At 31.6% G+C, this 26,999-nt stretch overlaps 1 protein-coding gene across 1 annotated transcript in view; it reads left to right on the top strand.

The window, feature by feature from the left end:
* Positions 1-26,999, top strand: part of LOC145276697 (uncharacterized) — a 1,014,367-nt gene that overhangs the window by 658,571 nt on the left and 328,797 nt on the right. Inside the window, exons 4-5 of the mRNA XM_080127889.1 lie at positions 20,866-21,195; positions 24,859-25,167. Of these exons, the coding sequence (XP_079984015.1) occupies positions 20,866-21,195; positions 24,859-25,167 (639 nt within the window). The remainder of the gene's footprint in view (positions 1-20,865; positions 21,196-24,858; positions 25,168-26,999) is intronic.

The following is a 26,999-nucleotide window of genomic DNA, read 5'->3' as shown; positions in this document are numbered from 1 at the left end:
GAAAAGTTTCTGTGGGATAAAAAAAATTATATATGACGGAGAATAGAGTTCTTTTAAACCAAAAACGTTTTCCGCTACCCTTATCAGGGGCGAACGATAGCATTTTGATTTTTAAGGTGAAAATAGGAAAGACATATATATATATATATATATATATATATATATATATATATATATATAATTAATATTATTAGAGTTGTTTACCCCGCGTATGCTCATCACTTACACTACACCGATGAAGACTGAAGGATCGTTCGAAAATTATGTACTTGTAAAAAAAGTTTTTAAATTTTTTTTCATAATATTATTTTGTATTCCTGCACGTCACAAATTGAAAACGAATAAAGAAAAGTTATAAGCTTTTATACTTTTCGTATTCTTTTTTATACATTTCCATTTATATATATATATATATATATATATATATATATATATATATATATTCATATATATATATATATATATATATATATATATATGAATATTATTAGAGTTGTTATGAAAATAGACAGACCCCAGTAAGTAAGAAAGCAAAACTAGATAAGGTTGAAAATGTTATTAGGAAAAGCCTATAATCGAACCCAGTAAGCAAGTGTTAAAAGATAATAGATACTGAAATCTTAGGACTGCAAATAATAAAGCATTATTTATGTCATTTATTTATGAACGTAATTTATGAATGCAGTTTATTGTTCATTCTTTTAGAAATAACTGGATATCACATAAATAAATATTACATATATCAGTTAAAACAATACGAGTTTTGGAGATAATTAACAAAATAGATTAAAAGAGATACAATTAAATTTATGATTTTTTTGTTTACCAGAGGTATGTAGATACATGTGCAAAGGGCACGGGTAAATTGAAACGTAATAATGTCACATTGGTTGACCACATCCCTGACGCGATAATGAAAGGAGATTCTCAATATACTGAGACAGGGTTCGAAGTGAGACTAAATCAGAGTCACAGTCACAAACAGTCAGTGAACAGACGAGAGTCGAACAGCGACTTAGTGAGATCTGGTGTCTGCTTGGAGGCGAGAAGTGGGAAGAGGAGACCTTGTAGTCGTAAAAGCTTGAATCCCTGGCAATCATCTATCATCCAGCTGGTATAAATAACGAATCATCTAATATTTGTAAACTTGTCTCATCGTCGTCATTACAACTGAAAGGTAAATGTGTTTTGTCTATCATCTTGTAAAGGAACTTTGTATAACTCTTCCAAGTAATGGTTCTCCCCTGCCTGTAAAAGAAATGTATTTCACATCGCTTTTCTCACATTCATATTTTTTTCTGTTAATAATAATTTGAATCCCCGACAATTTTTAACAGAGGGAAGTAAAATGAAAACTGGTAAAATAACACGAGGAATGATATATCCCGCATATAAATAAACAGGAAAGTAAAAAAAAAGGTGAGCATTTGTATATCTTACATAGAAAATATACACAAAGGAGAGCGTAAGACATTTATGCATATATACGTATAAATATACATATCTAGCTACAATAACCCTCTACAAATCACCCGAAAGATTTAACGTATTAACGAACCTCTTTCAGATGACTACTCAGTCGGCCTCGAAATAGAATCGAAAAAAAGTCGTCCTAATATGCCAACCCACATTCTGGATTATCCAATAAATGTTGTCCAATTGCAGAATCTAAATCATTGTGGGTGGGGTTGGGAATTTTATTTTTATTTTATATATATATATACATATATATATATATGTGTGTGTGTGTGTGTGTGTGTGTGTGTGTGTGTGTGTGTGTGTGTGTGTGTGTGTGTGTGTGTGTGTACCGTAAACGAAGACCACTATTAAATTGTTTGTAAACAAGCTGATAGTAAGAGCACTGTTGCGACGGACGGTTGTGGATTTAATACACACTGGAGAAGAAATATTTACGGCACTGATTCTTAGCCAAATCGTGAGAGCTGTCGACTGTCAATGCGAGAGTTGTAGGTTCAATCCACGTCTGGGGAAAGGTGTATGTCTAGCCGTTGTGATACAACGAAATAGTACTGTATGTAGGTGACAAATATATATATATATATATATATATATATATATATATATATAAAGAGAGAAAGTGTCAGACAAGAAAGACAGACAGACGGAGATTTACGTGTGTATATGTATGCACACATATCTACACACATATACACATGTATGTTTGTGTACATATAAAACGTGATTCATATACACACATATATGCACATGCATATGTATTTTTTTTAATTTTCTTATATTTTTAATGTGGTCGTTACTTTTTAATTGTCGTTGCACTTCAAACCTCTCGGACCCACACGTTGTGTGGTACCGTTGCAAAGAAAAACTACAAATAATACAGGAAATAAATAAAAATCCAACTCAGCATTTTCTTTATAAATGCAAATAAAATGCATTTACTCATGGTTCCTCCAAAAGCAACACATTTCGCTATATTTCTAAAGCTCTTTCGCAAACAGATGTGCTTTTTCAAAGTCTCTATCGCCGCCACCTCGCGCCCTCGACTTTCACACGTTCATATTGTCCAGCTCGCTACTTGTTTCTTTCCTCACGTTGGAGCTTGCTGATGCTATCTCGCCCTCGAATTTACACGTTCATTTTCCCGCCGCATACTTTGTTTGTCTTTCGACCACGTGGTGCATTTTTCTCTCCTTTTCTTGTAACTCAAGCTCGCACAAACTTGCTAATTTAGATACGTGCTTTGCTGCTAATATTTTTATATACGGCTGTTTCTGCTAATATTTTCGCGAGTCAACTATTATGTAGAGACTGATGATATTTATACACGCGCCCATATATATATATATATATATATATATATATATATATATATATATATATATATATATGGTAGCTGCCTTCAGTCTTGACAGACTATGTTGACAGACTATGGATTCACTGAATACACACTATAAAGGTAACACGTGGAATTTTTTTGGCAAGAGTTCTGCAATCACCAACCACACCTTTGCTGAGTCGGCGTTCTTAAATGCTAGTGGCAAGTAGGGGTTAAAAACGACTAAAATTATGCCGAGATAAGCAGAGAGCACAGAGAACGCCTAGAATTCCCAAATAATTACCCATCTAGTACTAGCCAGGATCAAGGTTGCCTAACCTGTGTGATCTGACGAGGACCAGTGTGTGGACGTGATTATGCTGTATATAGACAAAATACATTTATTTCAATTGGTGTGTGATTGAGATCAAAGCGATTAGGATGAAAAGAGAAAAGCTTGGTTTTCGATGCATTAAAATCAACCAGCCACCTTTTTCCCCTGTCTGTCTTTCTCTTTATCCTACTCACAAGTACACCGATGGCGTGTTGCTTTCATATTTTATTTGACTATATTCTTTTTAAATAATTTTTTTTTCAATAAACGAAAGAAACCTGGGTTCAGGACAACGATAAGGGTATACAGTGTGGAACGATAAAAGTGTCGACCTAAAGAAAACAACATTATAACGTTAAAACTTTTATTTAAAAAATCAATTCAAGTAACTTGATTATGTAGTAGAGCTGACATCGATTCAATGTAGCCGCATTCAGCTCTAATCACTGCCTCGATACGGGCTCGGAACTGGGAGCATTCCTTTTCCTCGAGCGACGGCGTGAGCTCGGCGAATACTCAGCGGATGGCGGCGATCAGGTTGGCTTTGGTATTGTGGGAGATCATATTTGTGATTTACTTTACGTATGACCAAACGAAGTAGTCCCGTCGGGGGAGGAGGGAGGCCAATGAGAGAAGGACACAAAGTCGTAGAACTCCCTCTGAAGCCAAACCTGGGTGTCTTTAGACTTGTGGGCCGGAGTCGAGTCTTACTTCCACACTCAGGGTCTGCCAGCGGTCATTTGATAGCAGTAGGGGATCACTACACTCTTTAGCACATCGAGTTACACTTTGGTGTTGACCTTAAAGCCGATTTCGAAGATGTGAGGTGGCATGATGTGGTCTCTACTTGGAGCCACACCAAAAACCACAACCGTGGCTAGAAACTTTGTTTTCCTCACTATGGGCACGTCCCTGTTATTAATGAGAATCCAGCGATGCATTTTGAAGATGCCGGCAATGGTACTGTTGTCATAGTTTGGATCAGTAGAGAGTATGAGGTATACAGCGGCGCATCTCTGATCTCGCTTATTGAACATTGTGTATCACTTTCAGACACGATAGAAAGCATATATCGCTCTTGGGATTTGTACATAATTGGCCAGCTAGTCTGCAACAAAGAGAAAACCGGCTTTCATCAAACGGAATGCAATCATGTCGTCTTTTCTATGGCGTCAATTTTATCGTTCCACCTAGTATAACGGTTAATACATCCATCAATACATGAAAACGCTATTTTTATATTTTACTCAATATAAGATCATAGGAATTGTGTATTTTGTGGCATAAATGTTGCGAAGATGTGCGTTATTATCTTCTTGCGTTTCATGCTGTTATAATTAATAACTTCAGAGATTCGATTGCTTTGAGGTTCTGCCGAGAAATGATGGCCTGGCGGTGGTGGTAGTGTGGTGAATGGTCAGAAACTTGGGTGGAAATTTGGATCGATTGGCTGAGAGAGAGAGAGCAGCGGGGCCGGCAACAGCGAGTTTTATAATCTTTTGAGGCTTTAATCAAATTCCAGAAAAGTACCTCCAAGGAAAAACCGATCACTTCGATTCTTCTTCAATCGGGCGACGCCTATTTGCTTCTGAATAAGCTGAGATTGTTTCGATCCGATTAGATTCCTTTGAAAAGAGGGCGGAGAAAATCGTAAATATATAAAGAATAAAGTAAACCAAAAAATACTAGTTTTTTTTTTAAATTGTAATTAGCCTGATAGATAAAACATTATGATATATATGCAAGGAGAAAGAAAAAGAAATAGACATAAAAAATGGACATATAAATACATATATATATATATATATATATATATACGTATATATATCCATATTTTTATCTATATACATATATACACACCCAGTTTCCGTTGAAACATTCATCTAGAAATAGAAAACTCTGATATGAGAACCTGGAGTCTACTGTCTGCTCTATTCATCGCATTCATATTCAGTGATGAGACGATTCCAATATTTTTCCCGATTCCGTACAGAATTTCTGATTCCGATACAATTGCGGATTCCGATTCTTTATAAATCTCTAAATATTTTATTATACAAGTTGTCATTTTTTCTCGATTACTGTAAAAACACTTCTTAAATGTGCAGATATTTTCTCAAACGTCCAAACACACTTGTGAGGGAATGATCTAGAGAGTTTAGTCTTACTGGAAATTTAAATCAATAAATATTTATTATTTTATTATTACTACAAGCAGTGGAAGATGTTTTATAAACAAAAAAAATGTTAATATATAATTAAAGGAATCGGTTTTGGGATCGGACAATAGGCTCAAATTTCCTGATTCCGATACCGATTCCGATACTCCCTAAGCTTCTATTTTTCCGATTCCCGGTTCCGATTCCGATTAATCGTCCCTAACATTAATATATGTGTGTGTGTGGGTGTGTGTGTGTGTGCGCGCGTGTGTGTGTGCGTGTGTGTGTGTGTGTTATTTTATTTGTTTGGTTTGAAACTTATTGAAGTATGTTATATATATATATTTCTCTTCTCACGTAAAACAAGGCATTTTTTACATGGAAGTCACCACTTATAAAGGTCCGGAAGCCACTCGAGGATAAGGGTTATTGCGTGTACAGTAATCAATGGGATAGTATTGTAGTAATCGTTAGTATTGGAGATTTGATAAAGTGTCTTACTTAAGGGGGCGGTTCATCGGGAATTTTTTTATGTTGGACTTGAAGACATCTAAGTTGTAGTCAGATGGGAAACAGGCAGAGGGAAGAGAGTTCCACTGGCGTGCACTTCTAAGAAAGAAGATGTGTTCATGGAATCTACGTTTTGGTTCTGGCACAGTTAAAGAGTGGGGTAATTTTTTGACAGTGGTTTCAGCTAAACGGGTGTGAAAAATTGACGAGGGGGAGGGCAGAGATTAAAGCTCAGACGAGCACCTGCCATGGAAGTAACGATAAAACAAAGACAGGCTCGCCACGTATCTTATGTGGGAGAGAGGTTACAGAGAAGAGAAAAGCGCATCCCTGACTAAGCCACGAAGTCTATTTTGTACTCTGTCAAGGCAGGATAGGCTGTATTTAGCAGCTCCTGCTCAGATGTGGCAGCAGTACTCCTTCCTTGGGCGTACTTGGCTTTTATATAGATAGAGATTTGCATCAGCTGTGAGATATCTTCTGGGGCGGTTGAAGGGTCCTACCATTTTTCTAGCGACCTTAGCAACAGACTTGATGTACGTGTTCCATTTCAGGTCAGGAGTAAAGGTCAATCCCAGAAGCGTATCAAAACATGGAGTCTCCCCTAGACGAGAGCCATCCATTTCAATTGATGTCAGATGGAGATCAAAGTATGTTGCCACTTGGAACCTGATTTCTTGTAGAGATGGGAAGTGAAATATATATTTTAACAGATTAGCACGGCCAAGGAAGCAGAGAACAGAGGGAGGATTCCAAAGTCTAGCAATCAGAGGGTAGAAACTAATAGATTAGAAGGATTTCCGAAAGTGGTAAAAGTGGATCATTCATTCATATATATATATATACATATATATATGTGTGTGTGTGTGTGTGTGTGTGTGTGTGTGTGTGTGTGTGTGTGTGTGTTATGGCTCTTGTGGGCTGCGACGTTGTTTGTCTCTGAAATTTATAATCTCTCACATTCTGAAAATCCTATCATTAATTGATCGCTAGGTAAGCATTGCTGGATGGCATCTTCCTTTCGAGTTAAAACTCCTGCTTGTGAGACATCGGCTTGGAGTTATAAGCTGGGTGGATGACCGAGTCCCTTGTCGAGACGAAGTAGGTCCATTTCACAGTCGGATTTCAGCGCGGTTTGCTTGATCTGGTTTGGTGAATAGAATTTCTTGCGTGCACGGCGTTTGCTCAGTTGGAAGAATGCTTCCCTCGCACGCAAGAGGCTTGGTTTTCGAATCCTGAGTTCGGATGTGTCTAACTGATGAGCCTACATATTATATAGCGTATCGTTTTACGATTTATTTATGATTCATAGTTACATATTATATAGCGTATCGTTTTACGATTTATTTATAATTCATAGTTACATATTATATAGCGTATCGTTTAATGATTTATTTATGATTCATAGTTAAATGTTATATAGCGTATCGTTTAATGATTTATTTATGATTCATAGTTACATATTATATAGCGTATCGTTTAATGATTTATTTATGATTCATAGTTAAATGTTATATAGCGTATCGTTTAATGATTTATTTATAATTCATAGTTACATATTATATAGCGTATCGTTTAATGATTTATTTATGATTCATAGTTAAATGTTATATAGCGTATCGTTTAATGATTTATTTATGATTCATAGTTACATATTATATACCGTATCGTTTAATGATTTATTTATGATTCATAGTTACATATTATATAGCGTATCGTTTTACGATTTATTTATGATTCATAGTTACATATTATTTATTGTATCGTTTTATGTTTTATTTATGATTTATAGTTACATATTATATAATGTATCGTTTTATAACTTATTTCAGAATTATAGTAACATATTATATAGTGTATCGTTTTATTATTTATGTATGATTCATAGTTACATATTATAAGTGTATCGTTTTATGTTTTATTTATGATTCATAGTTACATATCATATAATGTATCGTTTTATAACTTATTTCAGAATTATAGTAACATATTATATAGTGTATCGTTTTATTATTTATGTATGATTCATAGTTACATATTATAAGTGTATCGTTTTATGCTTTATTTATGATTTATAGTTACATATTATAAGCGTATCGTTTTATGATTTATTGATGATTCATAGTTAATTTTTATATAGCGTATCGTTTTATGATTTATTTATGATTCATAGTTTCATATTATATAGTGTATGGTTTTATGCTTTATTTATGATTCATAGTTTCATATTATATAGTGTATGGTTTTATGAATTATTTATTAAGGTTTGGAATTCATATACTTTCAAGAATATGCGTTTTCTAAATCAAACGTTAAATTCTTATGAAGTATTTAGTTATTTTCGGTTATTTCATATGAGAAGATATTAATTTCAATAAACACTCTTCATCAGTAACCAGACGTGGTATGTCATGTTTTCAATCCTGTTCATTGTGATTTTTATTTACAACTATACTTTCAAATGAAGAATTTTAGTGCAATATACCTTAAGTGCAGGGTAATTACAAATATCATTTGGCATCGATATAAATTGTTCTTGTAAGTACGATTTAATGGAGCATATAATTTTCCGCATAACTTTCGATTCTCTTATTTACTTCATTTGTTATCGATAGGGCTATGACAACAGCATATTGTTTTCATTGTTTTTACTCTCAAGTATATATTCGACACAGTTAGACACAGTTAATCAACTGAGAATCACATCACCCTATATAAAGCATATAAGATATCAACGGATACACACTCGAGAGTCAAAACAATGAAAAGAACATTTCGTTGTCATAGCCTTAATCATCAGATTCCAGGAGCGATGTTTCTGACAGAGAGGGAAAAATAGCTGTTTTCCGTGTTAGAATATATTCCGTCAAACACTTACCGATGCCAAGTTTTTTGCTCTTCAAGTACCATTTATATTTCTTTTTACAACAAGTGATTTCATGTCTTGTCTGAAACACTTTTCATACCAAAAAGAACAAACAAAAACAACTTTGATGAATCCTTGGACTTTGCATTACAACGTTTATTTCCTTTTCTTTTTAAGCTAATTTCACATATTAATCATTCGATAGTTTAGGATTTGACGTGCACCGATTCTTTTATAAATGAAGATATAATAATTGTTTTGTAATTAACGGCTAGGATTTGGAGTTGAGGCACCCTCCCTCTAAATGTAAAGGTTTCGAAAAAAGCACACTGTTCCCATATAACTGACCGGATCACCGATTATATATATTCCAAAAATCATAATGATCGGCGAATAAAAATTCCATATGAAAAGCTTTCAAATGTTAACATTTACAAAAACTACTTTGTTTGTACATTTTTGCATTTGTTTGCTTCCTCGTGAAAGCAAAATACGACGTAATGCCGTTTTTAATATGAGAGAAAACCAGCTCCCTAAAAATCTGCACTCTGGCTGTAGGCAAGAATACAAATTGCCTTAGTATATATCTCTCTACATTAATAGGACTCAAATACTTAAGAGTTGTCCTGCCTTGATAGAGTTCAAAATAGACTTCGTGGCCTGGTGGGAGATGTCCTTTTCTCTTCGTTGCTACACTTGAGTAAAAGCTCGAAGGCCAAATATTTTATTTCATTTTTTTTTATTATTCATCGAACTGTTTTTACATATATTTTGAAAATTCATAATGATTTGTTTATCTGTATAGATATAACACACACACACACAAACATATAGTAAATAGATATGTGTGTGTTTGTGTGCATAAGCGTGTGTGTGTAAAATGAAAAAGGAAAATTACAAAATTATATATATATATATATATGTATATATATATATATATATATATATATATATATATACATTTAAGTTTCTTGTTTCTTAAAATGATTGATTTGTTGGAAATCTTATCAATTATCTTCAGAAAACCTTAAACTAAATACGAAACGCTGAAATGTATATAAATAATTTTATGTTTTCCCTTTTCATTATACACACACACAAACACACACACACACATATATATATATATATATATATATATATATATATATATATATATATATATATATATATATATATGAACGAGAGAGAATAAAATAATAACGAAATTCGGTAACCGTTTGTGAATGAATATCGATTCATTTGATAGTTTCAATAATCAAATTATCGGCCTTTAATCTCCCACTCGATAAACAAACAGTATCGATCTCTTTCTTCTTCCGATAGTGAAAGCAGTACTCGATTTGAGCGATTTTCAACAATAATATGGCATCGCCTTCGCTATTCATTTACAGACCTACAATTATCGGCTTCATAATTATTTACTACGTAGACAATCATCAGAAATACATTCTGCTGCTAATCATAACAACATCCAACCTTTCATTTTCAATTCATCATGTGCACACATTTCCTTCGTCTATCCTAGTAATAACGAGATTTAGCTCCACAACATATAAACAACATATTACAACATATAAACAACATATTACAACATATAAACAACATATTACAACATATAAACAACATATCACAACATATAAACAACATATCACAACATATAAACAACATATTACAACATATAAACAACATATTACAAAATATAAACCCATTTGGCTGATATTGCGAAATAGTAATCAGAATTAATGATTTTGAAGTTATGTCTTGAATGATTACCTCGAGCAGGGATGTTATACTTTAGGTGTAGTTTGTTGAATTTGTACAGCTTAGTCTTTGTATCTCGTGACCAATCATCACCAAACTTTGTCTAAATATCGAGCAGGGTTTAACATTTCTGATTTTATGTTATGATATCTGGTTCAATATTTAACATAGAAAATGGGAAAAGCACACTGATCGATAACTTCGATTCTCCTCATTATGGAGATTCGCTACTCGGCCCATATTATAGCCAAAGAAGTCTCGTTTGTTATTTGCCTTTGATTATTTACCCTGACCATTAAAAGTTTTATTTTCGTCGCAATTTTGACGGAATTTTAACTACATATTTTTCCAAATTTAATGTTTGGATTTCTAGTAAGACAAATACGAGGGTGCAACATATTTGGCGAGTAATAATAATAATAATAATAATAATAATGATAATAATAATAATAATAATAATAATAATAATAATGATAATAATAATAATAATAATAATAATAACAATAATAATAATAATAATAATAATAATATACTTCTAATCGGGATTAGATATCGCCCTGTCTGAAGTCGAAACTCTATACATTCATTGCTAACTTACTTATCTTATAGCGATTTGATAGTGTCTAACGTCATGACTATACTAGTATTTGTATTAATAATTTTCTTATCTAGTATTAATAGATGTTCTGAAGATGTGACTATACTACTTCTATTAAGTTTACTTTTGTACTGTTTTGCAATAGTGTAATCAGTGACTACTTTTAATTCAGTTTTGTGGTCATTATGCCATATTTTTAAGGAGTACAACATCTGTTACTTTGGAGAGTTTAATAATATATTAGAAAAATATCATACATTTATTGAATTGCTTGAAGATTACCAGACGTTACCCGGTATTAAATGTAACGTTAAATTCCCTTAAAAAATTAAGTAACAAAATGGAAAGAAACATATGCATGCGAGTATTATGTTATTTTCTAAACAGTTCACTCCTTGTGAGTAAAACGAAAACTCGAGATGAAATCAAAACCAAAACTAAAGACAGTGAGTCAAGTATGATAACCATTAGTCCAACTGAACACAATCTCCAAAAGTGTTCTTAAACCTTCAGATTGTGAACGATTAGCGTATGCGAAATTGTGCGACAGTTAGCGAACAGAAAACTACCCGACGGCCTTCATTTACAATTTTAAAAAAATGTTTGACCCGTTGGCGGCCCTTTTTTCCGATTAAAAACGAATTAAATTTTTTTCACTTGTCTGAATACCCTATATACAAAAATTCCAAGTCTGTAGATCAAAGATGCGTTGAGTACATGAGTTTTGAAGTGTCCTCACACACACACACACACACACACACATTCTCATTTTTATAGCTATATAGACTACAAATAGATATTAGATATATGTCAGACGCCGCAATGTAAATTCTATTTCAAACAGAAGTAAAAAGAATATAGTGGCGAACTAACGCGCAAAGTTTCTTTTATAGATACGTAAAAGGACGCCAAACGAATAGTGAACTAGTCTGCCAATAAAGATTTTAGGGTCAACTTAAATGTTACTGATATAAAGTTTGTCTAACATCTGACCTGTCAATATAAAATAGGGACGAAGAATATGTTGATCAGTTGAATGCTTTCATAAAAAAGAAGGGAAATATTATTTAAAAAAACTGTTACATTTCAACTTCAACACAGCATACAGAATCTGCTGCGATATGTGGGGATGGGGGTAAGAAAATTGATAATTGGTTGAGCTTTTATGATATTGACTCAGCCAGCATGTAACCTCGCATGTCCTGGTATATTAGCTATATTTAAGCTTTTCATATTCATAAATTATTATTATCATTTCTGATTACCTAAATAACAATTTAACGTTTACGTGTTATAATAAAAGAAAGAAAAAATAAAGAATAAAATGTATCAAACGGTTTTTACTAAAAGTGTACGACTAAAATTATGCTCGACTAATGTACGACTGGCTGCTCTTGCTGTTTGTGAAATAGAAACAACGTGTAAAATTGCTTGAATCTGCAAGAGTCGATCAGACATTTAAGTCGTGTCAAAATGTAGAAGTAAATAACGTGCCCTATTAAAAATGTAGAAGTAAATAACGTGCCCTATTAAAAATGTAGAAGTAAATAACGTGCCCTATTAAAAATGTAGAAGTAAATAACGTGCCCTATTAAAAATGTAGAAGTAAATAACGTTCCCTATTAAAAATGTAGAAGTAAATAACGTTCCCTATTAAAAATGTAGAAGTAAATAACGTGCCCTATTAAAAATGTAGAAGTAAATAACGTGCCCTATTAAAAATGTAGAAGTAAATAACGTTCCCTATTAATAATGTAGAAGTAAATAACGTGCCCTATTAAAAATGTAGAAGTAAATAACGTGCCCTATTCAAAATGTAGAAGTAAATAACGTGCCCTATTAAAAATGTAGAAGTAAATAACGTGCCCTATTAAAAATGTAGAAGTAAATAACGTGCCCTATTAAAAATGTAGAAGTAAATAACGTGCCCTATTAAAAATGTAGAAGTAAATAACGTGCCCTATTAAAAATGTAGAAGTAAATAACGTGCCCTATTAAAAATGTAGAAGTAAATAACGTTCCCTATTAAAAATGTAGAAGTAAATAACGTTCCCTATTAAAAATGTAGAAGTAAATAACGTGCCCTATTAAAAATGTAGAAGTAAATAACGTGCCCTATTAAAAATGTAGAAGTAAATAACGTTCCCTATTAAAAATGTAGAAGTAAATAACGTGCCCTATTAAAAATGTAGAAGTAAATAACGTGCCCTATTCAAAATGTAGAAGTAAATAACGTGCCCTATTAAAAATGTAGAAGTAAATAACGTGCCCTATTAAAAATGTAGAAGTAAATAACGTGCCCTATTAAAAATGTAGAAGTAAATAACGTGCCCTATTAAAAATGTAGAAGTAAATAACGTGCCCTATTAAAAATGTAGAAGTAAATAACGTGCCCTATTAAAAATGTAGAAGTAAATAACGTGCCCTATTCAAAATGTAGAAGTAAATAACGTGCCCTATTAAAAATGTAGAAGTAAATAACGTGCCCTATTAAAAATGTAGAAGTAAATAACGTGCCCTATTAAAAATGTAGAAGTAAATAACGTGCCCTATTAAAAATGTAGAAGTAAATAACGTGCCCTATTAAAAATGTAGAAGTAAATAACGTGCCCTATTAAAAATGTAGAAGTAAATAACGTGCCCTATTAAAAATGTAGAAGTAAATAACGTTCCCTATTAAAAATGTAGAAGTAAATAACGTTCCCTATTAAAAATGTAGAAGTAAATAACGTGCCCTATTAAAAATGTAGAAGTAAATAACGTTCCCTATTAAAAATGTAGAAGTAAATAACGTGCCCTATTAAAAATTTAGAAGTAAATAACGTGCCCTATTAAAAATGTAGAAGTAAATAACGTTCCCTATTAAAAATGTAGAAGTAAATAACGTGCCCTATTAAAAATGTAGAAGTAAATAACGTGCCCTATTAAAAATGTAGAAGTAAATAACGTGCCCTATTAAAAATGTAGAAGTAAATAACGTGCCCTATTAAAAATGTAGAAGTAAATAACGTGCCCTATTAAAAATGTAGAAGTAAATAACGTTCCTATTAAAAATGTAGAAGTAAATAACGTGCCCTATTAAAAATGTAGAAGTAAATAACGTGCCCTATTAAAAATGTAGAAGTAAATAACATGCCCTATTAAAAATGTACGACTAAATTATTTACGATTATTTGCTCCTGCTGCTGATTTGCTATTAAAGCAACTCTGATACGAGCGAGCTACTGGGTTTATAATCCCAAAATGTTGTAAACATCTTTTCTGCTATTATGAAAATAAACAATAAAATGAATTTCCTCACAAGTTACAGTCGAGAAACTCAGTTGGCAAATATCTCTTTAGATTCATATTATAAAAAGTATTTACAAAAAAATCAATTATCTTTTTAAAATATTCTCTCTTAAGGAAGAAAGTAAATAGATGCATAAGTGTTTATATAATGAAATCCTTAAAGACTGAGACAATTATTTTTTTCAATTTTATTGCATCTTTTTTGCGTTTCGACTTTTTTGTTGTTGTTATTAAAAATCTTTGTAAAAAAATAAACAAGTTTATTTTTAGATTAGTTGTGCCTTGGTTTTACTAATTATGCATGACTAAAAATTAAAGACGATTTATGTACGTCTTGTCAAATCTTTAAAACCTCCCCATTGACGAAGCGACCTGTAAAAAAATAAACCATGATTGATTGTGGAAAATAACATCATTGTTGACTGGATTTCGAAAAATGTTAAGCAATGATTTTCGAAAAATGTTAAGCAATAGTTTCGAAAAATGTAAAGCAATGGTTATCGAAAAATGTTAAGTAATAGTTTTCGAAAAATGTTAAGCAATGGTTTTCGAAAAATGTTAATCAATGCTTTTCGAAAAATGTTAAGCAATAGTTTTCGAAAAATGTTAAGCAATGCTTTTCGAAAAATGTTAAGCAATAGTTTTCGAAAAATGTTAAGCAATGCTTTTCGAAAAATGTTAAGCAATGCTTTTCGAAAAATGTTAAGCAATAGTTTTCGAAAAGTGTTAAGCAATGGTTTTCGAAAAATGTTAAGAAATAGTTTTCGAAAAATGTTAAGCAATGCTTTTCGAAAAATGTTAATCAATGCTTTTCGAAAAATGTTAAGCAATGCTTTTCGAAAAATGTTAAGCAATGTTTTTCGAAAAATGTTAAGCAATGGTTTTCGAAAAATGTTAAGCAATAGTTTTCGAAAAATGTAAAGCAATAGTTGTCGAAAAGTGTTAAGCAATGGTTTTCGAAAAATGTTAAGCAATAGTTTCCGAAAAATGTTAAGCAATAGTTTTCGAAAAATGTTAAGCAATAGTTTTCGAAAAATGTTAAGCAATAGTTTTCGAAAAGTGTTAAGCAATAGTTTTCGAAAAGTGTTAAGCAATGGTTTTCGAACAATGTTAAGCAATAGTTTTCGAAAAATGTTAAGCAATGCTTTTCGCAAAATGTTGAGCAATAGTTTCCGAAAAATGTTAAGCAATAGTTTTCGAAAAGTGTTAAGCAATGGTTTTCGAAAAATGTTAAGCAATAGTTTTCGAAAAATGTTAAGCAATAGTTTTCGAAAAATGTTAAGCAATAGTTTTCGAAAGGTGTTAAGCAATAGTTTCCGAAAAATGTTAAGCAATAGTTTTCGAAAAATGTTAAGCAATAGTTTTCGAAAAGTGTTAAGCAATAGTTTTCGAAAAGTGTCAAGCAATGGTTTTCGAAAAGTGTTAAGCAATAGTTTTCGAAAGGTGTTAAGCAATAGTTTTCGAAAAATGTTAAGCAATAGTTTTCAAAAAATGTTAAGCAATAGTTTTCGAAAAGTGTTAAGCAATAGTTTTCGAAAAATGTTAAGCAATAGTTTTCGAAAAATGTTAAGCAATAGTTTCCGAAAAATGTTAAGCAATAGTTTTCGAAAAGTGTTAAGCAATAGTTTTCGAAAAATGTTAAGCAATAGTTTTCGAAAAATGTTAAGCAATAGTTTTCAAAAAATGTTAAGCAATAGTTTCCGAAAAGTGTTAAGCAATAGTTTCCGAAAAATGTTAAGCAATAGTTTCCGAAAAATGTTAAGCAATAGTTTTCGAAAAGTGTTAAGCAATAGTTTTCGAAAAATGTTAAGCAATAGTTTTCGAAAAGTGTTAAGCAATAGTTTTCGAAAAATGTTAAGCAATAGTTTTCGAAAAATGTTAAGCAATAGTTTTCGAAAAATGTTAAGCAATAGTTTTCAAAAAATGTTAAGCAATAGTTTCCGAAAAATGTTAAGAAATAGTTTTCGAAAAATTTTAAGCAATAGTTTTCGAAAAGTGTTAAGCAATAGTTTTCGAAAAATGTTAAGCAATAGTTGTCGAAAAGTGTTAAGCAATAGTTTTCGAAAAATGTTAAGCAATAGTTTTCGAAAAATGTTAAGCAATAGTTTTCGAAAAATGTTAAGCAATGGTTATCGAAAAATGTTAAGCAAGTGTTTTCGAAAAGTGTTAAGCAATAGTTTTCGAAAAATGTTAAGCAATAGTTTTCGAAAAATGTTAAGCAATAGTTTTCGAAAAATGTAAAGCAATGGTTTTCGAAAAATGTTAAGCAATAGTTTTCGAACAGTGTTGAGCAATAGTTTTCGAAAAGTGTTAAGCAATAGTTTTCGAAAAATGTTAAGCAATAGTTTTCGAAAAGTTTTAAGCAATAGTTTTCGAAAAATGTTAAGCAATAGTTTTCGAAAAATGTTAAGCAATGGTTTTCGAAAAATGTTAAGCAATAGTTTTCGAAAAGTGTTAAGCAATAGTTTTCGAAAAATGTTAAGCAATAGTTTTCGAAAAATGTTAAGCAATAGTTTTCGAAAAATGTTAAGCAATAGTTTTCGAAAAGTGTTAAGCAATAGTTTTCGAAAAATGTTAAGCAATAGTTTTCGAAAGGTGTTAAGCAATAGTTTTCGAAAAATGTTAAGCAATAGTTTTCAAAAAATGTTAAGCAATAGTTTTCGAAAAATGTAAAGCAATAGTTTTCGAAAAATGTTAAGCAATAGTTTTCGAAAGGTGTTAAGCAATAGTTTTCGAAAGGTGTTAAGCAATAGGTTTCGAAAAATGTTAAGCAATAGTTTTCAAAAAATGTTAAGCAATAGTTTTCAAAAAATGTAAAGCAATAGTTTTCGAAAAATGTTAAGCAATAGTTTTCGAAAGGTGTTAAGCAATAGTTTTCGAAAAATGTTAAGCAATAGTTTTCGAAAAATGTTAAGCAATAGTTTTCGAAAAGTGTTAAGCAATAGTTTTCGAAAAATGTTAAGCAATAGTTTTCGAAAGGTGTTAAGCAATAGTTTTCGAAAAGTGTTAAGCAATAGTTTTCGAAAAATGTTAAGCAATAGTTTTCGAAAAATGTTAAGCAATAGTTTTCAAAAAATGTTAAGCAATAGTTTTCGAAAAATGTTAAGCAATAGTTTTCGAAAAATGTTAAGCAATAGTTTTCGAAAGGTGTTAAGCAATAGTTTTCCAAAAATGTTAAGCAATAGTTTTCGAAAAATGTTAAGCAATAGTTTTCGAAAGGTGTTAAGCAATAGTTTTCGAAAAATGTTAAGCAATAGTTTTCGAAAAATGTTAAGCAATAGTTTTCGAAAGGTGTTAAGCAATAGTTTTCGAAAAATGTTAAGCAATAGTTTTCAAAAAATGTTAAGCAATAGTTTTCGAAAAATGTTAAGCAATAGTTTTCGAAAAATGTTAAGCAATAGTTTTCGAAAAATGTTAAGCAATAGTTTTCGAAAAATGTTAAGCAATAGTTTTCAAAAAATGTTAAGCAATAGTTTTCAAAAAATGTTAAGCAAGTGTTTTCGAAAAGTGTCAAGCAATGGTTTTCGAAAAGTGTTAAGCAATAGTTTTCGAAAGGTGTTAAGCAATAGTTTTCGAAAAATGTTAAGCAATAGTTTTCGAAAAGTGTTAAGCAATGGTTTTCGAAAAATGTTAAGCAATAGTTTTCGAAAAATGTTAAGCAATAGTTTTCGAAAAATTTTAAGCAATAGTTTTCGAAAAATGTTAAGCAATAGGTTTCGAAAAGTGTTAAGCAATAGTTTTCGAAAAATGTTAAGCAATAGTTTTCGAAAAATGTTAAGCAATAGTTTTCGAAAAATGTTAAGCAATAGTTTTCGAAAAATGTTAAGCAATAGGTTTCGAAAAGTGTTAAGCAATAGTTTTCGAAAAATGTTAAGCAATAGTTTTCGAAAAGTGTTAAGCAATAGTTTTCGAAAAATGTTAAGCAATAGTTTTCGAAAAATGTTAAGCAATAATTTCGAAAAATGTTAAGCAATAGTTTTCGAAAAATGTTAAGCAATAGTTTTCGAAAAATGTTACGCAATAGTTTTCGAAAACTGTTAAGCAATAGTTTTCGAAAAATGTTAAGCAATAGTTTTCGAAAAATGTTAAGCAATAGTTTTCGAAAAGTGTTAAGCAATAGTTTTCGAAAAATGTTAAGCAATAGTTTTCGAAAAATGTTAAGCAATAGGTTTCGAAAAGTGTTAAGCAATAGTTTTCGAAAAATGTTAAGCAATAGTTTTCGAAAAATGTTAAGCAATAGTTTTCGAAAAGTGTTAAGCAATAGTTTTCGAAAAATGTTAAGCAATAGTTTTCGAAAAATGTTAAGCAATGGTTTTCGAAAGGTGTTAAGCAATAGTTTTCAAAAAATGTTAAGCAATAGTTTTCGAAAAATGTTAAGCAATGGTTATCGAAAAATGTTAAGCAAGTGTTTTCGAAAAGTGTTAAGCAATAGTTTTCGAAAAATGTTAAGCAATAGTTTTCGAAAAATGTTAAGCAATGGTTTTCGAAAAGTGTTAAGCAATAGTTTTCAAAAAATGTTAAGCAATAGTTTTCGAAAAATGTTAAGCAATAGTTTTCGAAAAATGTTAAGCAATAGTTTTCGAAAAATGTTAAGCAATAGTTTTCGAAAAATGTTAAGCAATAGGTTTCGAAAAGTGTTAAGCAATAGTTTTCGAAAAATGTTAAGCAATAGTTTTCGAAAAATGTTAAGCAATGGTTTTCGAAAAATGTTAAGCAATGGTTTTCGAAAAATGTTAAGCAATAGTTTTCGAAAAATGTTAAGCAATAGTTGTCGAAAAGTGTTAAGCAATAGTTTTCGAAAAATGTTAAGCAATAGTTTTCGAAAAATGTTAAGCAATAGTTTTCGAAAAATGTTAAGCAATAGTTTTCGAAAAATGTTAAGCAATGGTTTTCGAAAAATGTTAAGCAATAGTTTTCGAAAAATGTTAAGCAATAGTTTTCGAAAAATGTTAAGCAATAGTTGTCGAAAAGTGTTAAGCAATAGTTTTCGAAAAATGTTAAGCAATAGTTTTCGAAAAATGTTAAGCAATAGTTTTCGAAAAATGTTAAGCAATAGGTTTCGAAAAGTGTTAAGCAATAGTTTTCGAAAAATGTTAAGCAATAGTTTTCGAAAAATGTTAAGCAATGGTTTTCGAAAAATGTTAAGCAATGGTTTTCGAAAAGTGTTAAGCAATAGTTTTCGAAAAATGTTAAGCAATAGTTGTCGAAAAGTGTTAAGCAATAGTTTTCGAAAAATGTTAAGCAATAGTTTTCGAAAAATGAATTGAATAAATTACAATATCATTTTGATAAAAAAGCCTTTCTTTATAACTTCATTTCATACGGTGGAGATTGTCTCAATTACTAGTTACTTTCTCGTTTCCCCTCATCTTTAAATGATTCCGTCTGAGTGTAAAAATGATACGGTCTTTAGTCTGACTTTTGCATACAATTATTTATTTATATGTAAATATACCAATGAATGCACATTGGTGTTTATTATAAGTGGATTATATGATAATCTGAAAAAGTTCCGAATGAGCCAAAAATTGAAAATCATCTTCTTTTCTTCTTTAACTAAGTGCACTTCACTTGAACACTAATTGATTTTTTGGCAATGCCTATCGAAGACCATGAAAAACTATTTGCTTTTCATTTGCTTTTATTGAAAATATGCAAAAAATAATCGATATCGACCTGATTCTACCTTGCTGCGACGTTGGAGGGGCGAGATTAACCGGCTGGATACCATCTCGCCTATCATTCCGGTTTTATTGTGATCATTTAATACTATTATGAATTGTTTACAATATAAACCCCGTTAACAAACACGTTCTCGTCAAGCTGATGACATTAAGCGACGTTGAATCTGTTTACTAATTGCTCCATGACAATCTACAACTTTATAATAAATGCCAATGTGTATTTGTTTGTATAGATAAAACACTGTTTCTAATCGTTTTTACATGTGAAATAATATGTGCATGGCTTATTTCTTTATTGTTTTATACGATGCCCTTACAGTGAGAAGATTTGATTTGAGTTGAATAAAAAAATTTTTCATTTGCTTAAAATTAACATTTCAGCGATATGCGCCATCATCAGAATTTTATATGATTTTTCTTTGTTTTCTTCGTCGCCATGGTAATAAATGGAAGACTACATTGGTATAAAATCCACCGTTGATGTTTTCTAATTTCCCGAAGACTACGCTTGGCGAGTGATATGAAAGTCACACATCCCTCTGATAAAAGCGTTGTTTGAATTTTAAAATTAACATGCGTATAAAATACGTTTATAAGCCAAATTACTACATAATATTATATAAAATAAAAACTATTATTTTTTTTATAATATTGCGATGTAATATATCTTATAAACGTATTTCATACGTATTTTTATTTTATAATCCAAACAACGCTTTAATCACGGAGAACATAACATTGGCTATATATATATATATATATATATATATAATTCATTATCTTAATGTTTAATTTGATTTATAGTTTTATGCTTTACAGGGAGCTTTTTTTCAACACAAAATGTTATTTTTTATTTTTGTTTTAGTGCGCCTCGAGTCACGGAGCGGTATCAATGCGGGTGTTGTTATGATGATGATGGATGGGGCGTGGTTCATGGTTTGTGATAAAAACTGGGATGACTCGGATGCGAGAGTCACGTGCCGACAATTGGGATTCGTTGACGGTCGTGCTGAATGCTGTTCGACGCTCGGCAATATAGATACACACGTCACTTCCGTAGTAGAGAATTTTAATTGCACTGGTGACGAAAAACATCTACAGAATTGCTCTTTCAGTCTGGACACGTGGGAGACTTGCTACGACGCTGCGGCCTCAGTCATCTGTTATAACACCAGCCTGGAAAAAGTCAATAACAGTAAGTATATCATTATAGATACTAACGTTTTGCACACATGGAAGCGGTAACAGAAACATTAGAAAGCGACATCTGTAGTGGAATGGATAGCGAATTGATTGTATTATTTAATGATAGTAAGAATAAGTTTATTTACTTTATCAATTACAAGAAACCTCCTTAACCACTGATTGCCATGGCTGATAACAGCCTACCTTTCAAACTCCTCGACTTGAGATTCACAAGATACATGGATTGTAAGAAATACACTCAAATGCTGAAAACAAGATGATCTATCAGCTACCGGCTAAAAATTTACCCACACCTATGATTATCGTATATCTCTACAAAGCTATTATTCGCCCATGTATGAGTATTATTGCCATATTTGGACCGGTACATCTACCACTAGTCTTTACCACTTAAACAGGGTCCAAAAAAGAGGCTCTAATGAAATAGCTTCCTCACTATCAACCAAGCTCCAACATCTGTCCCATCGTGATAATCATGTATTCCCGTGTTTGTTTTACAAATATTTTAATGGGGTGTTCTCTAAAAAACTCAAAGCATTTGTAACCACTTGACAGACGTGCACCTGTCAAACCCATTTAGCAGCAAAATTTCATTCTTCACTGTAGAGGTCCCTAGAAAACACTTTGGGTCGTATTAGACTCAGCGAAATGTGATCGCGAGGAGTCATTGCGGTTGCACGTGCACCCCACGGCTGGTACGCAGATACCATAGATTCTGCGACTAACTGGGTCCGCCCATGCGGATGTGACCCCCACCAAAGTTCATATTTGACAAAGGATTTTTCAAACTTGGTCAGGCCAGTACTTTTGATGACCCCTGTAATTTATGTATATATATATATATATATATATATATATATATATGTGTGTGTGTGTGTGTGTGTGTGTGTGTGTGTGTGTGTGTGTGTGTGTGTAATTTATAAAATATATATATTATGCCGATTAAGCTACACTGAATATTCCGCGTTTCATCCACTCTAGGACTCTTCAGGCTTATATATATATATATATATATATATATATATATATATATATATATATATATATATATATATATATAATGTATTTTGAGTAGTTTACTGTTCTCTGATAAAGCAACATTTCACATTAGTAGCAAAGGCTACGGGCATAATTGCCGAATTTGGGGAAGTGAAAACCAAAATGAATCTTTTGAACATTAATGTTGTGGCGTGCTTTGAGCACAAATCGATCCTAGGGCCATATATTTTGGTTGATCGTGTTCTTAACAGTGACATCTACTTAAATATGTTGCAAAATTCCGCAGCTTGAACAGTTAAAATTGAAAGATGCATGTTAGACAGTTTTTAAATCAAGGATTTTTTCACATGTTTATCCCAAAAGTGGACCAATGTATTGACCTCCCCGTCTGCCAGATTTTATTCTAGTAGACATTTTTATGGGGTTATATCAAAACAACGGTGTATGCGATTAAACATTGTTTATTAGAAGACTTTAAAGCTCAAATGACAAATGTGATTTCAGTTATTAGTGTAAATCATTTGACAATTGTTTTCTGCGAACTGCAAAATTGGTTTACCCTTTGTATTACTAATACTGTGGGGAATGTGGAAACTTAAAAATTATTTTAATAAAATCTTTAGAAAATATAGATTTACTCTTGTCCATTCCTTTTTATAATTTTTATTATCGCCAATGCAAATAGTTTTTAATGTACCCGGGCTTTATGGACACCCTGTATATATATATATATATATATATATATATATATATATAACTACTTCATTTACTCACATAAATTTAATATACGAAAGTATAGATTTATGCGTAAACTTTAAGTATTTACTTCAAAAGTGCTCAATACGTAGGTAGAGCTAGTTAGTAATTTATAAAATATATATCGCGATTAAGCTACACTGAATATTCTGCGTTTGATCCACTATAGGATTCGTCAGGCTTATGCGCGAATTCTGTGGTTGCTTCTTGTTTTTATATATGTTGAGGATTTCTAGTTAGCCAATCAGCTTTCTAGTATCCACCGTGCCCCTTCTTATCAGCCAATGGGCATGCATTTTATCGAACAAAGGATCTGTTTTAGAACTAGGTTAGTGGTTTAAGGTAGATCTTTTCCTTCCTTTTTTTATATATATAAATATACCTATGTGTACACACCTACATGCACATATATATATATACATATATGTGTGATCGTTTATGTATATTCATATTTATTTAATTTATTTATTTGTTTGTTTTCTATTGTTATTGTTAGTTTTAAAGCTATTTTGTATCGCTATCCTAGAGTAAGTTTTATTTTGTGAACACAGTTGTTTGCTATTTCTCGTCTACAGCTTAATAGATTTTGAGGTTCTTTAAAGTACAGGATAGCAAATCTTTCATGGAGGCATAATTTACATGGTTCGTCAAATGGCTGCACGTGGTAGCTTGTCTCATTATTTTCCATTCGACTACCGGCGAATGTCCGCTTTCTTTGAATTCCCAGTATTTATTCGCTAGTGTTGTTTTTATACGGTGTTTTTTATTTTTTTAATTTTTTTTTTTATTTTTGATCTACCTTAAACCACTAACCTAGTTCTAAAGCAGATCCTTTGTTCGATAAAATGCATGCCCATTGGCTGATAGGAAGGGGCGCGGTGGATACTAGAAAGCTGATTGGCTAACTAGAAATCCTCAACATATATAAAACCAAGAAGCAGCCACAGAATTCGCGCATAAGCCTGACGAATCCTATAGTGGATGAAACCCAGAATATTCAGTGTAGCTTAATCGCCATATATATTTTATAAATTACTATATATATATATATATATATATATATATATATATATATATATATATATATATATATATATCAGAACAAATGATTAATAAAACATGTTAAAAGACATCTTGAAAAAGAGTTAAAAACATATTTAATTTTAAAAAGGAAGCACAAGATAAGTGGATAGTCCTTAATCCGCGGAGTTTCGAAGAAATACTCTCCTTCTCATCAGAGGGCAGGAATTAGCAAAATGCGGGATCGGATTTTGCATGTAAAAGTATTTAATGAAACTACAAGTACGTCACAGATCTTACTTGGTTAAAAAAAGCGTGAGGTAAGGGGAATAGGAGGTAAAATAAAAATGATAAAAAGATTTCACATGAATGGATAGTCCGGTGAAGGTTAAAAAATTTTCCAAGGAATTCTGCCTTTTGGATCATTTTGGACCATTTGGAACTTACCTGTTGGATTGGAAATTTTTAATTCGACCGTGTTTGGATTTTACCAGCTCTATTTCCTTTTCGGTTTTATTGAGCTTTTACATCTGGTTGAGATTACTTTACTTGTAAATATTCACTCTTTAATATTTATAATATATTTTAAGTTTACCATTTTGATTACCTTGGTAAACTTATTGTAATTTTTTTTATATATGTATATATATACAAGTTTGTGGATTAACAAAAATTCATATCTTGTTGGTTAAAAAGCATTTCATATGTTCTATTTATATTTGATAAATGTTAAACCTTTTCTAGTGAATAACAAGAAACCCATTAATTATTGTATTGCGTCTGATTTGTCTTCCCTGATTATATGTAAGGTTCTTGTTCGTCATATTTGATGAAGTTTTCCCAATTTTTAATCGTTGTGTTCAATCGTTATTTTCAGCATTTGACTTCCGCCTGCAGGGAGGTGCTTCTAATTGGGGTCGCGTCGAGGTTCGGTACAAAGGAGTCTGGGGTCAAGTGTGTCGTGAACACTTTTCGGACAACGAGGCCAAGGTGGCCTGTCATTCGGCTGGATTCAAAGACGGTGTCCACTACGGAACAGTGAAAGAGGGACACATTCTTTACTGGCTGAATAGCATAACGTGCACAGGAAACGAGAAAAGTCTGTATCAATGTGCAATTAGTCGGTGGGGGGCGCCTGTTTCGCTGGCCACCTGCACGCCAACATACGTCCTCTGCTTCAACAACGGTAAGTGAACTATATAGTTCAAAAACAGTTTTTTGCCATTTTCTCATTTTTATTGGCTTAGTATTTATTTCATAATTGTCAGTCTCAAGGAACAATCTGTCTGTCTGTCTGTCTGGCTGTCTGGCTGTCTGTCTGTCTCTCTCTCTCTCTCTCTATTTACCTATCTATCTATCTCTCTATATATCTACTTATCTATATATCTATCAATATATCTATTTATAAATTTATCGATATAATAAAAGAAAAAAATTAGACTTTTTAATATTTTTGCATAGTTGTTTATTATCGCTAATTTCATTACTAGCTGGAAACCCATCGTTGCCCAGTCATACAATACGCTTAAACATGATATTTTTATTCATGCAGCTTACGTATGCATCATTACGGAATCAATCCTATATCGATCATTATATATTACGAGGAATTTGGCCGGTGGACTTATTCGAAATTAAAATTATTTAAAAATAATAATGATAAAGGCGTTCATCAAATTCCGTCCGTTTCTCTTTACAATATCACGTCAGGTGTTATTTTAGCTTGGCGATCTTAATCATAGTCTTTCTCCTATTATAAATAAAAAAGAAGAATTTTTACATAGGAATATTTTATGTAAGACCAGCCAAGGAAAAAAGAAAATTATTTTCTTGGCTGGTGTAACGTAAAATATTATTTCTATCTATAAGAGAAGAAAGAATCTTTTAAGATCGGATTTTTTCGATTTCCGATACTTATCAGATGAATTTCTGTACAAAACATATCTAAGAACACTGCCAGACAAATAAAATGCCTTTGTGTAAAATTTGCAAAGAAAGGCTCAACTGTTTCGGAACCCATGGGGAAGAAACTCACACACATACAAAAAGTGACTTTTATATGATAGTAGAGATAATATTATTTCATTATTTTATCTTCACATATTTTTCATATATATATTTCTATGTAGATTTTTCTATTATTTTGCATATTTCTTCATCCATTTTTCTATATCCATAGTTTACTATTTCTTCTGCTTATACAAGCAAATAGTATATATTTTTATTTCCTTTCCGCATGCAAGTTTTTTTGTACATAAAATCTGACAATTTCCTTTCTTCCAATGAAAAGCATTAGGCTTCAAAATGCCTTTACCTAAAAAGACATTAGTCTTATTGATACAATGATGTAATAAATTTAATCTTTAATTGATATATTTAATTAGACTTAATGAATAATATGACAATTTGATTCAAGCAAGGAGACAAGATTAAATCTTGTGAGAAAACACGAATACAAAGCAATAATCAGCTAATGAGAATTTGCAAAGAAAAGAAAAGGAGTACGTGGGAAAAGAAAAGGAGTATGTGGGAAAAGAAAAGGAGTATGTGGGAAAAGAAAAGGAGTACGTGGGAAAAGAAAAGGAGTATGTGGAAAAAGAAAAGGAGTATGTGGGAAAAGAAAAGGAGTATGTGGAAAAAGAAAATGAGTATGGTGGAAAAGAAAAGGAGTATGTGGGAAAAGAAAAGGAGTATGTGGAAAAAGAAAAGGAGTATGTGGGAAAAGAAAAGGAGTACGTGGGAAAAGAAAAGGAGTACGTGGAAAAAGAAAAGGAGTATGTGGGAAAAGAAAAGGAGTAGGTGGGAAAAGAAAAGGAGTAGGTGGGAAAAGAAAATGAGTATGTGGGAAAAGAAAAGGTGTAGGTGGGAAAAGAAAATGAGTATGTGGGAAAAGAAAAGGAGTACGTGGGAAATGAAAAGGAGTATGTGGGAAAAGAAAAGGAGTATGAGGGAAAAGAAAAGGTGTATGTGGGAAAAGAAAAGGAGTAGGTGGGAAAAGAAAATGAGTATGTGGGAAAA

The sequence above is a fragment of the Euprymna scolopes genome, chromosome 5 (genome assembly GCF_053919585.1).
Source record: "Euprymna scolopes isolate OS-2025 chromosome 5, ASM5391958v1, whole genome shotgun sequence".
Lineage (NCBI taxonomy): Eukaryota > Metazoa > Mollusca > Cephalopoda > Sepiida > Sepiolidae > Euprymna > Euprymna scolopes.
The sequence above is the reverse complement of the archived record's forward strand: the minus strand, read 5'-3'. Positions and strand labels throughout refer to the sequence as shown.